The sequence below is a fragment of the Saimiri boliviensis genome, chromosome 8 (genome assembly GCF_048565385.1).
Source record: "Saimiri boliviensis isolate mSaiBol1 chromosome 8, mSaiBol1.pri, whole genome shotgun sequence".
In the NCBI taxonomy this organism is placed as follows: Eukaryota; Metazoa; Chordata; class Mammalia; order Primates; family Cebidae; genus Saimiri; species Saimiri boliviensis.
The window spans coordinates 16,669,031-16,682,895 of NC_133456.1; the positions used below are offsets into that span (position 1 = coordinate 16,669,031).

The 13,865-nt window shown below is 48.3% G+C and overlaps 1 protein-coding gene across 4 annotated transcripts in view; it reads left to right on the plus strand.

Annotated features, from left to right (window-relative positions):
- ZDHHC3 (zDHHC palmitoyltransferase 3) overlaps positions 1 to 13,865 on the plus strand; it is a 61,082-nt gene that overhangs the window by 33,961 nt on the left and 13,256 nt on the right. For 2 of the 4 annotated variants that reach the window (XM_039477710.2, XM_074403998.1), the window contains 4 exons: positions 8,694 to 8,790; positions 9,468 to 9,549; positions 9,676 to 9,759; positions 13,526 to 13,656. In XM_039477710.2, coding sequence (XP_039333644.1) covers positions 8,694 to 8,790; positions 9,468 to 9,549; positions 9,676 to 9,759; positions 13,526 to 13,656 — 394 coding nt within the window. The remainder of the gene's footprint in view (positions 1 to 8,693; positions 8,791 to 9,467; positions 9,550 to 9,675; positions 9,760 to 13,525; positions 13,657 to 13,865) is intronic. The other 2 variants (XM_039477709.2, XM_003926241.3) reach the window with 1 other exon arrangement.

Below are 13,865 nucleotides of genomic sequence, written 5' to 3' on the forward strand. Positions count from 1 at the left end.
TCAAGTGAGGATGCCTGTGAGTTGCCTGTTCTTGCCTCGAAAATGTATGCTGACAACTGCTCCTTTGTGATGGCACATGGTGGCTCAGGCCATCTGGGGACCCACAATTTTGGATAAGCAGAATCCCCATGACACCAGACAGACTGGGTTTGTTTACAGTCATTGAGCCCAGAGGGTGCCTGCCTAGTTAGAGAAAGTTGATGTTGACCATGCCCACTCAGGTGAAGGTGCATGTGTACACACGTTTGCACCCAGCATTTTAGAATTTGAGACTATCTCCATTCCCTTGTCTCTAGTGGATCCCACAGATACACCCAGACCTTGGGCCCATAGGTGTTCCTTCTAGCCCTATGGTATGTGGGGGTGGGGGGTGTCTTCCCTTCCTAGAAGAAACACTCTGAAACCCCATGCTCTTTCATCCTGGTGTCAAATCTCCTATTCATAGGGATCATGGAAGCATGTGGAAACTCTGTGGGAGGAGCCATTTATGCTAATGTGGATTGGCATTTGGCTTAAGCTTTCAGAGCTTGTCCAACCCATGGCCTGTGGGACACATGCAGCCCAGGATGGCTTTGAATGTGGCCCAACACAAATATGTAAACTTTCTTAACACATTATGAGATTTATGCACAAATGGTTTTTGTAGTTCATCAGCTATCTTTAGTGTTATTGTTTCTATACACAGACCAATACAATTCTTTTTCTTCCAGTGTGGCCCCGAGAAGCCAAAAGGTTGGACACCCCTGCTAGGTTCTTCTGCATGAGAAGGGAGAGACCTCTGACTTGGGCAGCTCCCTGCCTCCACACCGCAGACACACACACTGAGACTGAGATAGTCCTGGGCTGCTTAGAGCCCCTGACAGATTCTTGTTGTTTTGTCTCTCCCATGATTATGATTACTGTGAAAATTGATACAGCACTTGTTGATAAAGCATTTTGCCTACATTTTTGATGCTCACAGTGATTCTCAGAGTAATTCTGAGAATCATCTGAGAAATCATCTGACAATGATTTCAGAGTAATTCTGCTGAAGCTGATTGAGAACCTAAGTTTCTTTGCCCAGAACCCATAGTGAGGGCCTATTCTCACCCAGATCTCCTGTTCTTTCCACTCCACGGCAGTCTTTCCCAAAATCGTTTCTGAGCTGGAGCCAGGATGTGGTATAGTTGTCTTTTTTGCTTATAATTTTAGTCATAGCCAATGAGGGGTGAAATGAAAACCTGTATATGACACCATGGCTCACTTAATACCTTCCTGCTGTTTTCTTTTTATTTTCCCTACATGAGCATCCCAGTCTGATGTAGTTGAACTCATTTCCCAGGCCTGGTCTTTCCTGTCTGCGGTGTCAGAGACTTCAGTCAGCTGACCATTGCTAAAGGGGGCCCTGGGCTTGGCTCTGAGCTTATAAAAGTGGATTAGACCTGGCCCTGGCTCCAGGAGCCTCCCACCCAAGCAGGGCAAGCACACTTCTCCACCATGATACAGTTTGGTAAGTGCGGGTATAGGGAGAGACAGAATGCCCATGGAACGTGGCTGTGTTTCCGTGCTGAACCATCACCCAGGATGAGCAAGAGAGCCTCACCCAGCTCCTTTGGGGAGGAACACCAAATAAGGGCCCTCATATCTTCCGGGAGAGCAAACACACAAACCCCAGAGAAACTGAGTGCATATGAACCAGTGAGCTTGATGGATTCTACCAAGGTTTGGGGCCTGAGAAAATGGTAGGAAACCTGGAGGAGGGGGAGAAGGGAAGCATCTGCCTTCCACAATGATGACATAGAAACCTAGAAGGGGCCTGGGAAACCTGGAAGGCCAGGACACAAATAACCTCCATTTAGGGCATTTGGTTTTTTCGGTGACTGTTACTGCACACTTGGTGCCTGTGCCATGAGTGCTCACCAGCTTACAGCGTCTCGTCCACGAGACTCTGGATTTAGTGCTAGAAAGGAATACCAGGAGAGAGCTGTGGATAAGAAGGACCCTCAGAGGATAGGGTGGATTTTGCCAAGTGGAAAGAATGAAGAAACTCAGACATTGAGGCCATCCACAGCCAAAACGGGGAAGATGGCTGAGTGAGTGTGCAGAAGAGGCTCTTAGTCTGTGAACTGTGAGCCTTCCTTGGCCCTGTGTTGCAGCTGCCCTGCTATGCCTGGGGAGGGAACACTGCTGAGCCCCCTGCCCGTGTGCATGCAGTGGGGGCTGGGAATAGGGCTGCCTCTGAGGTGATTGATTCTCTGTGGGGTGTCAGGAGTTGTCAGGGGAGGCCCACATTTTTTCTTCTTCCTCATGACAGATGGTGCCTGAGGTGAAACAGCAGGGCAGGGTGTGGCATGTCCTTCACTGCCCTTCTCCAGCACCTGCCTCCTGGCCCTGTCCTTGGCTGCTCCAGGCTCCAGCCCCAGCACCCTTCGAGCCCCTGTGAGCAGGTCAGCCTCTGAGCAGTGCCTCCAGCCACCGTGGGATGGGCCTCACCCCACCCACTCTGCATACCACCTGGCCCAAGGAAAGGGGTAGTGCAGGTTTGGCATTTCATATCTTTGAAAACAGGAAACACGGGCACCAACATTTTAGACAACACTTGTGGCCCCTCAGCAGGTTGTACTCACTCTCTTTGCTCCCTGAGGTGTGTATTTTTCTAATTTGGAAGCCCAGCGAGACTCAGCCCACTGGGAAGCCCAACTTCCTGGTATTCATTCCTTGTCTCCAGAGAGGCTGGGAGGAGAGGGAAGAATGGCTTTGCTGTAAGAGCTTGTTTAAACTCTTGGGCGGCTTTCAGAGGATGTCCAGCCACTTGGCACCTCTCTGCCACTGAGCCAACACTGTCTCAAGAGCACCCACTTGAAAACGCTTTTAAAAATAAGTGCAGATGTAAGAGAAACTGCTCAGAAGCCAGGAGCAGAGAGGTGGTTACCCCCAGGAGTTTGTTTCCCAGATGGGAGGGGATTAAGAAACCCTTCCTTTCTGGAAGGACATGCCAAAAACAGGCTCTATGGAGGCAGCGTGGCACCTGGTGCCTGAGGCTTAGGGTGCAGGGTGTACTCACTCTGCACTGTCTACTTATCTGCACTTATTTTAAAATTGTGTACTAGGAACAGGCGTTACCAATTTAAAAATATGTATTCTATATATATACTTACATGTATATTCATACATATTTTTAAAATTGGTAACAGAGAGAAACAGAGTGGCTAATGGACTTGCTTGTACTTGACTTGCTCTTTGTTACCTCCGTGTTCCTTTTGTGTCTCCTTACCTTGCCCTCCTGGAACCAGACCAACTTCTCTGAGATATGCCCATTCCCAACATGCCTGGTTAGTGAGGCCCTTTGAAGTTACGGAGAAGAGCAAGGGTGGAGACCAGTATGAATCCACTCCTCGTCTGAGCCAGGCACAATGTCTGTCTCATATATTCCTTATAATAAACCTATTTTGTATAGAAGGGAAACTGGAAGGTCTGAGTTAGCCAGTTTGACCTGGGTAGCTCAGCAAACTCAGGTCTGCATTGCCACCAAAGTTCATGCCAGGCTTTGTAAAGCACACGTTTCCTCCTTGGGCTGTAAGTGAGCACTGCGGTGGAGGACTCCTTCGGAGTGGTCTTTGCTTCCAAGCTCTGGAATCCAGGGGATGATAGCACGCGTCCAGCCCAGCAGAGCTGCTCTTGTGCTTTCCCTGTCCTTCCAGCTGGTCAGCAAGAGCTTAGCCAGCACTGCGGTGTAAGTGTGATCCAGGAAGGCCCCGACACCCAGCCCTTCCTCCAGGGTCCACCCGCCATTGCCCACTCTGCACTTTTTCAAGAACCTGAGGTAAAATTCGTTATGGAAGCTAGTGGAGAGAAAAGCTGGTGGGAACTAAGAAACTTTTTTTATTTTTATTTTTTACTTATTTTTATTTTTAGTTGTCAAATGATCATTTATTGAAATATTTTCGTTTGTGAAGGCTTCTTAAGTAGCTGGGCATTCCACCACAGCACTATTGATGTCATCTGTGACGTCATGAGGGTAGCAGCCATCAGCTTGGCAGCCCACAGACTGGGCAGCCCCCAGAATCCCTTAAATGGTTCCAGAGAGTTCTCTAGCTAAACATCAGTGCCACATCTGTTAAGCAGTGTTGACAGTCTCATCAAAAGTGGTATTTCCAGCCGGGCACAGTGACTCATGCCTGTAATCCCAGCACTTTGGGAGGCCATAGCGGGTGGATCACTTGAGGTGAAGAGTTTGAGACCAGCCTGGCCAACGTGGTGAAACCTCGTGTCTACTAAAAATACAAAAGTTAGCCTGGCATGGTGGCACATGCCTGTAGTCCCAACTACTTGGGAGACTGAGGCAGGAGAATCGCTTGAACCCAGGAGTTGGAGGTTGCAGTGAGCCAAGATCAAGCCATTGCACTCCAGCTTGGGCAATAGAGAGAGACTCTGTCTCAAAAAAAAAAAAAAAAAAAGTGATATTTCCACTGTGTTTAACCTTTTTCTGTTTCTTTCTGTCTCACAATGGTTCCTTGAGCGCTTTGATGATGAAGGCAGAGGCAGAAGGTGCCACATCAGTCTGGGCCTGTCTGTTCTGAATGATGAGTTTCACTGTAAGCCTCAGACCCTTCCAGTCACCAGTTGCTTTGGCGGTGTCATCACCAACCTTTTTGGGGGACAGACCCAGGGGGCTATGTTGTCCAGGCTTGTCTCAAACTCCTGGGCTCAAGCAATCCTCCCACCCAGGCTTCCCAAAGTCTGGGATTGTAAGCATGAGCCACCACACCCAGTAGAACTAAGAAACTTTTTTTTTTTTTTTTTTTTTTTTTTTTTTTTTTGAGACAGTGTCTTGCTCTGTCACCCAGGCTGGGTGCAGTGGTGCAATCACAGCTCACTGCAACCTTCTGTCCCTACCCCAGGCTCAAGTAATCCTCCCATCTCAGCCTCCTGAGTAGCTGGGACCACAGGTGGCTAATTCTTTGTATTTTTGTTAGAGATAGGGTCTTGCCATGTTGCCCAGGCTGGTCTCAAACTCCTGAGCTCAAGTAATCTGCCTGCCTTGGCCTCCCAAAGTGCTAGGATTACAGATGTGAGCCACCACACCTGGCCTTGAACTAAGGAACTTTTAAAAAGGAAATATAATTGTATTATTTCAAAGTTTTGTTTATAGCATTTCACCTGTTTTGAACAAATAATGCCTCCAAAATAATAAAAAGAAGCCTAGAATTCATTAAAATAATGAATTGAAAAAAAAATTGTCAATGAGCACATCTATTGGCTGGTGACCTAAAGAAAGAAACTGAGGCAAAATTAGTGTAGAGAATTTATTTGGGCCAAGGTTGAGGACTACAGCTTGAGACACACTTCCAAGTTGCCTTTGTTCAAGCAGGTTTTTGAGTTTTTCTTTTTTTTTAACTTTTATTTTAGGTTTGGGGGTACATGTGAAAGTTTGTTACATAGGTAAACTCGTATCGTGGGGCTTTGTTGCACACATTATTTCATCAGCCAGGTATTAAGCCCAGTACCCAACAGTTATCTTTTCTGGCCTTCTCCCTCCTACCCTCCACCTTCAGGTAGACCCCAGTGTCTGTTGTTCCCTTTTTTGTGGCCACATAGTATTCCATAATGTGTTATGTACCCCATTTCTATCCAATCTGTCATCATTTAGATAGTTGGACATTTAGGTTGATTCAGTGTCTTTGCTGTTATGAATAGTGCTGCAATGAACATTCACATGCATATGTCTTTATGGTAGAGATTTCTTTTCTGCTGGGTATATACCCAGTAATGGGGTTGTTGGGTTGAATGGTGGTTCTGCTTTTAGCTCTTTGAGGAATTGCCACACTGCTTACCACAATGGCTGAACCAATTTATACTCCAGCCAACAGTGTATAAGTGCTCTCTTTTAACCGCATCCTCACCAGCATCTGTTGTTTTTCGACTTTTTAATAGTAGCCATTCTGACTGGTGTGAGATGGTATCTTATTGTGGTTTTGATTTGTCCTTTTCTGATGATCAGTGATATTGAGCTTTTTTTCATATGCTTGTTGGCCATGTATGTCTTCTTTTGAAAAGTATCTGTTCATGTCCTTTGCCCACTTTTTAATGGGATTGTTTATTTTTCTCTTGTAAATTTGTTTAATTTCCTTATAGTTGCTAGATAATTATACCTTTGTCAGATGCATAGTTTGCAAATATTTCCTCCCACTTGTAGGTCGTCCGTTTACTCTGTTGATAATTTCTGTTGCTATGCAGAAGCTTCCTAGTTTAATTAGATCCCATTTGTCAATTTTTGCTTTTGTTGCAATTGCTTTTGGTGTCTTTGTCATGAAATCTTTGCCCTATGTCTAGGATGGTATTGCCTACATTGTCTTCCAGGGTTTTTATAGTTTTGGGTTTTAACATTTCGGTCTTTAATCCATTTTGGGTTGATTTTTGTATATAGTGTAAGGAAGGGGTCCAGCTTCAACCTTCTGCATGTGGCTAGCCAGTTGTCCCCAGAACCATTTATTGAATAGGAAGTCTTTTCCCCATTTACAAGCAGGTTTTTAAAGGGAAAAGGAGTGGGCTGATACAAAGCTGTTTGACAGGAATTCTCATTGGTTTATAGAAATTACATTGATTAGTGATTAGGGTGTATGTCATTTCATGGCTACTTGACATCAGTCTAGAGCTCACATAGCTAGTGGCTTCAAGAGGTAATTATTTGCTGGGCACAGTGGCTCATGCTTGTAATCCCAGTACTTTGGGAGGCCAAGGCAGGTGGATATTTTGAATCAGGAGTTTGAGACCCACCTGGGCAATATGGCGAAACCCCATCTCTACCAAAAATACAAAATAATTAGTTGGGTATGGTGGCACACACCTGTGGTCTCAGCTAGGAAGCTGAAGTGGAAGGATCGCTGGAACCTGGGAAGTTGCAGTGAGTCATGATCGCACCACTGCACTCTAGCCTGGGTGACAGAGGGGAGACCCTGCTTAAAAAAAAAAAAAAAAAAAAAAAGTGCCGGGCACGGTGGCTCAAGCCTATAATCCCAGCACTTTGGGAGGCCGAGGCGGGTGGATCACGAGGTCAAGAGATCGAGACCATCCTGGTCAACATGGTGAAACCCCGTCTCTACTAAAAATACAAAAAATTAGCTGGGCATGGTGGCGCGTGCCTGTAATCCCAGCTACTCAGGAGGCTGAGACAGGAGAATTGCTTGAACCCAGGCGGTGGAGGTTGCAGTGAGCCGAGATCACGCCATTGCACTCCAGCCTGGGTAAAAAGAGCAAAACTCCATCTCAGAAAAAAAAAAAAAAAGATAATTGTTTATCTCAAAAGGGAGTGTAAGATGTAACCAGTGTCACAGGCTACTACATTTCAGTGCCTCTCTAGGCCTAATAAAGAGGCTCACATTCCTCAGATAAAAAGTTTTTTTTTCTTTCTCATGGCAAATGAGTCTCTAAACTTGAGCTTTGGGATGCAATTGCTTTCAAGCCTCCAGTAGTCTTGGACACTTGTTTCATATTGTTACTTTGTATCATCCAAAGGGAGAGCGGGTTTGTGCTTGCTATCAAGTAAGCTTGAAATAGTCTCAGCCCAAAAGTTATCCCAATAATGTTAGAAATATGCAAATTAATGAACTCTCTGGTCGACAGTTAAGCTCAAATGACTTTTTTAAATGTTTATTTTTATTTTTGAGATGGAGTTTCACTCTCGTTGCCCAGGCTGGAGTGGAATGGTACAATCGTGCCACAACCTTTTGTCTCCTGGGTTCAAGTGATTCTCCTGCCTCAGCATCCTGAGTAGCTAGGGTTATAGGCATGTGTCACCATTTCTGGCAAATTTTTGTATTTTTAGTAGAGATGGTTGGTCAGGCTGGTTTTGAACTCCCGACCTCAGGTGATTTGCCACCCTCGGCCTCCCAAAGTGCTGGGATTACAGGCGTGAGACACTGCGCCCGGCATTTTTTTTTTTTTTTTTTTTTTTTGAGACAGTTTTACTCTTGTTGCCCAGGCTAGAGTGCAATGGCACAATCTCAGCTCACTGCATCATATGCTTCTTGGGTTCAAGCAATTCTGCTGCCTCAGCCTCCCAAAGTGCTGGGATTACAGGCAGGAGCCACTGCGCCTGGCCTCAAATGACTTTTCTGCTTTCTTTTTTTTTTTTTTTTTTTTTTTTTTGGCTCAATGGATGTCATCTTGAAGCTGGGCTTCCTGCTGTCCTTGACCTTGCTCTGAAATAGCCCCTTCTTCCATCCTTTGTTCCTCCATGGTGGAGGTACCTGGCCCTCCCTGGTAGTACCTCATGGTGCTTCCAGAACTTCTTCCCAGCCCTTGGTGGTTTGGTCTTTTGGGGAAATGAGTAGCAGCTGTTCTCCATATCCTAGCCCACTTGGTCAAGTTTTTGAAACTACTTCATTTTTTTTCTCTCAGGAAACCAAATTCTAACCCCCATTACCCCAGGAGAGCAGCCTCTTTCTCACCCATGTTAGTTCCATCCTGTTTATGTGTTAAGCAAGCTAAGAGGCTTTGGAGAATGACTCTGTAGCCCTGTTTGGAATGACTGCCACCCCTGGGGTCCTGACCCTGCCTTCTAAGTCCCATGTGACACACACCCAGCAAAACCCTTGGCAGTGCCCAAGGAAGCCATTTCAGAGGAGTGGAGCAGGAGCCATGGGCTCTGTGTTCCTCAGGGCCCTCCCAACACCATGGGGACACCCTAAGGTCTGACCTGTGGGCTGTTTCAGTGTTTGTAAGCGGTGCATTCGGAAGATGGACCACCACTGTCCCTGGGTCAACAACTGTGTCGGCGAGAACAACCAGAAGTACTTCGTCCTGTTTACAGTAAGTCAGCTTACAAATTCTGCCCTCCCCTCCATGACGTAACGGAGCACTTTGTTCCTTTGAAAATTCTCAGCGTTCACGATGTTCTTTGCTGCTGTTCAGAATACTGCCTGGCCCTGTAGATCTCCGCCTTCCTGCCAAAGAGCTCTCTATTTCAATAAGTGCCTGTTTCTAAGCCCTTCACTTGAGCGTTTAGAAAATGGATTCAAGTTGATTAGCTATGGGCTCCTATCCCAGGTGTTGGACCTAAGTAGCTCAAGAAGGCAGTTGGGATGATGACCTCAAATTCTGAGCTGCAGGTAGGCGGAGTCTACTTAGCGCAAGGACTAGAAGGGTCCTCAGCAATCAGCATTCTAACTTTTCAAGGGAGGAGGTACAGAGGCTTGGACCCCCCCCTCCCAGGCAGACTAGACTGCCTGGAGCCCAGGTCATGCCTGGCAATGGACTTGTTTCTTTATGATTCTACATACTCTCAGAGATGGCTGCTCACCTCAACCCAGGGCTGGGGGGCAGGAGAATCTGTCGGGAATCACTAGCTAGCCCTCTAGTCCCTCCTGGTCAGGCCTCGGCCTAGCTGAGTATTCCTGAGTGGCAAGTTTTGAGAGCCCCTGTCCCGGGAACCTGTGAGGTCAGAGGATTCTCACAACAATGGTGTCTGCACTGGTTTCCTGTTTCAGATGTACATAGCTCTCATTTCCTTGCACGCCCTCATCATGGTGGGATTCCACTTCCTGCATTGCTTTGAAGAAGATTGGACAAGTGAGTATGTGCCAAGGCTTTCCTCCCTGCTCTAGGGTGGGCGTGTGACCCGAGTCGGGGCGGGGAGGTTCTTTGTTTCCTTCATGGTGCCAGGGGCCAACCTCATTTTATTAGATCTCCTGAAAGCCTGTGGACTGAACAGGGAAGAAATGGCAGAGGCTGGAATCTCTCTTCATGAAAAAATGCAGCCCCTTAAAGTCAGTTCAACAGGTAAAGTCAGGAGTTGGACAGACAGACCCTCTGGACTGAGAGTGCCCAAGGACAATGCAGGCCCCAAGCAAGCACAGAGGCTGGTTCCAATGCGTGGGAGCCGCGCTGGGAGAGAAGTTTTGTTTTCTGTCTTTCCATGAGGTGCTTAAATCAAAGGTCGTTTTATTCCAGTCTTGCAGAGACTCAATTTTTATTTTCTGGCTAGGACATGGAATTTCTTTATTAATTTGTCTGGTTTTTGTGGTGGTGGTTTTTTAACTGCTTATACTGATAATCATGAATTTACATTAAGATTGTAGATAATTCCTCCTGCTTTAGAGGCATCCCACTGAAATGTGCAAATGCTGAGGAAGAAACTCCAGCCAGAAGATTGCACAGATCCTGAAGGAAAACAATAGATGCTGGAGGAAAAGAAATAAGAGACCACCTGCTAGGCTGTCTCTTTTGCACTCACAATCTATGAGACAACCGTCTTTTTTACTTTATTTTTTTTTTTTTAGATGGAGTCTCACTCTGTTGCCAGGCTGGAGTGCAGTGGCGCAATCTCCACTCACTGTAATCTCCGCCTCCCATGTTCAAGCGATTCTCCTGCCTCCGCCTCCTGAGTAGCTGGGATTACAGGCACGCACCACCATGCCCAGCTAATTTTTTGTATTTTTAGTAGAGACCAGGTTTCAGAATATTGGCCAGGATGGTCTCGATCTCTTGACCTCGTGATCCACCCGCCTCGGCCTCCCAAAGTGCTGGGGTTACAGGTGTGGGCCACCGCGCCCGGCCCAAGACAACCATCTTGAGCAAGGAACTTTGTATTTTCTCTGCTTTTCCCTCCATGGCCCCCTTTTATTATTTCACTGTCTTTAGAACTTTTGCTATTCCTATACATGCCAACTTCAGCATTTTCTTACCACAATTCTGGCATCAGTCAGGTGGCAGAGGTCAAGCTGGCAAACAATAGGGAGAGAAGAGAAGGGTAGGGGTGAGTGGGTATGTGCAGAACTTTCCATTCTGCATAGCTGGGTGAGTCGCCAGCAAGTTCCTCACCACGTGGTGAGCATTCTGAAGTACATGCCTCCTGCTAGGCTTGGCAAACCAGATCTACTCCAGATTTGGCCTTGGTGACTTGACAGGGGAGTCCAGTGAGGATATTTTATCATCCCAAACACCTCCCACATCTCGTCAGGTTAACAGACTTGAGCAGTGATGGTAGCACAGACTATCAGTGAGGCAAAATGTCTCTGTCGTTGGAATGGTGCTGGCAGGGACCATTTCATGAATGCCTCCTGGGAACCGGAAATGGCCCTAAGGGCTTTTTGAGCAGTGCATTGTTTTAACCTTATAATAAGCTGGCAGGGTAGACGAGATGCTTCCCACTTTGCAGATGACAAAAGCTGCAGCTCACAGAGGATGAGCAAGTTCCCAAGATCACTCAGCTAAGAAGCCGGCCTCTAGTTCAAGCCTAGGTCTGGAGCAAGATTTTTAGCCCTGTCCTGTTGACTCCAACGTCCAGGGTCCTCCCAGCCATGCTGATTAACTGTGGTTAAGATTCCTGATGGAGTGGGCTTCAAGCACCCAGCTCCTATGGCAGCTAGGCTGGGAAGGCACAGGTCAGTCCCCAAAGTTGAGGCCTGAGAGTTGACTGTATATGACCGTTAGTTACTGCCCTCACTGCTCAGCCCTGGTGGAATTGTTGGGCCATCAGAGCTGGTGTGAGCAGGGGCAGAGGGTTGTCCCCAGGGTTAGGGCACTTAGAGTTGATGTTTAAAGAAGGGTAGGGAGGCGGTTCCACACACTGATCTGGTTCCTGCCTCCGCAAACTCCGTTGGTAATTCCCAGGGCCCAGCCCACAGAGGAAGGATGCTTGCCACTTTGCAAGGAGGGAGAACAGGCCCTGGGCTCTGCCACCAGCTCCAGGGCAGCCGTGGTAGGGAAGAAGGAGGTGCCTTATTCAGCAGGCACCCTCATGTGCTCCTTCCAGGCCAAGGCCAAACTCTGCAGATGTTCTTTCATGAATTCTTAAGCACTCCCCTGTATAGAACGGAAAACAACATTTCAGAAAGCCCAAACCTCTTGCCCAGATCCTTTTGTTGTCAGGCACTGTCCCAAGGCTGGCTGTACAGCAGTGAGCAAGACCAAGTCTCTCTCCTCCTGGAGTCTGAAGTGTAGTGGGAGAGGCAGTTATTCAACAAGTACAGAAACAAGGAGGTAATTCCACAATGCAGAGGACAGGAAATACATGGGCCAGAACAGGGTATTAGCGGGGGCCTTGTAGTTAGAGTTCATGATCAGGAATTGGTGCCAGGGTTTGTACCTCGCTGTGCCTGCCAGATGCCAGAGCTCTTGTTCTTCCCAACACCCTGCTCAGCCCAAGGCCACCCATACTTGTAGCCACCCACGGCCAGTGCATCAGGCTGGTGGGCCACCCCAACCAGGCTCTGCCCCACAAGGAGCCAAGAAGAGAAATCATTCTGAGGAATCAGTACGTTCCCAGGGAAACCGGAGGAGATGTGCACTGGAGATGAGGTGTTCCTTACCTATCACCCATGTGGTGCTTGGTGTCTTTTCAAGCTCATTCCCACATTTGACCTCCCTTTCCCGTCCTGAGGTTCCCCTGGGGGAGCCAGCAGGATGGCTTGAATGGGGTGCTTAACCCCATAATTCCCAGAACCATTGAAGCCCAACTCTGCCTTCCAGGATCTGATCTTTCCAGCCAGGGAAGCAGGCACAAGTATGGGAGCAACAAGAAACAAACCACAGCCTAGGCTCAGCCAGCATGGGCAGCTGCTCTGAGGCTCAGAAGTCCTTAGGTGAAGAGTGCCAGCCGAGGGGCCTAGCCTGTCTGCCAGCGCCATCTGCTGGGCCAGGCATTTCCCAGGTCACATCGCTTCAGAGCTCTCCCCTCCCTGCTCACTCCCACCATCTTCACAGCACCTTTGTTTTTCTCCTCTGTACGCGGGGTTTCTGACTTAGACTTTGTTCAGGCAAGACTCTGCTGCTTAAAACCAAGCCATACCTCTAGTCAAATCTCACTGCTTTACAGTGGAGGGACTGGAGGCGTGGAGACTACAGGGCTGGAGGCCAGGACAGTGAAAATGCCTACTCTGGGCCGATGCCTCTTTGGTTGACTCCCTGGCCTTTGGCACTGATGGCCTTGGTGGTGCAGATGTCCCTGGGAGTGGGGGCCATGCATTACTTCACACTGTGGTCGGGGCTGAGTCCTGGCAGTTCAACTGCTCCTGCCAAGCCTAAAATTCCAAAGCCACCAAGTGATCCTCCCCAGCTGCCTGTGAGCTGATGGGGACACAGAGGGGCAGCACCTCATATAGGAATGCCCAGAAAACCTATGGCCATAGTAGGACTGGACAGTCCTCTCCACCTGTGTGCCTGCATTGTGCTGTCTGAGGAGAGGAGGATCCCCTGTGGTGTCACCAGGCCTTCATGCCTCCGTTCAGAGGCCTTCCTGGGCCCTTCCGTATGTCAGGTGCTGTGCTTGGCACTGAGGGCAGTGAACAAGGAGTGATTTGTGTTACGGAATGGACAAATTTCCGTAGCTGGGGCCCGGCCTATTGAGGAGACCTCCCTGAGGAAATGAGCGATAACCAGTGTGGGCCAGGATGATCCTTACCGTGACCTAGAGGCTAGAGACCTGTGGCACACAGGAGGAACGAAAGCCTGTAGGCAGCAGGCAGAGTGGGAGCCCAGTGGGGTGGTGAGCCTGGCCAGCGGGCAGTGGTTGGCGGCACTAAGCCCTGTGTGCTTCGTTTTCCAGAGTGCAGCTCGTTCTCTCCACCCACCACGGTGATTCTCCTTATACTGCTGTGCTTTGAGGGCCTGCTCTTCCTCATTTTCACATCAGTGATGTTTGGGACCCAGGTGCACTCCATCTGCACAGATGAGACGGTAAGAGGCAGCTCTGCCAACCATTTCCCCACCTGGGGATGGGGAGGACCCAGGATCAGTGTTGCTGGGAAAGCTGCTCACAGGTCAGACCAGAGCCCAGTGGTCAGGCCCCTGGTGTGCAGGGCATCATTCCTTTGTTTGCAGTTACACTTGGGTCGTCTTCATGCACACACAAGTCCTCCAGCCTTGGGGCAGCCACAGCAGATCAC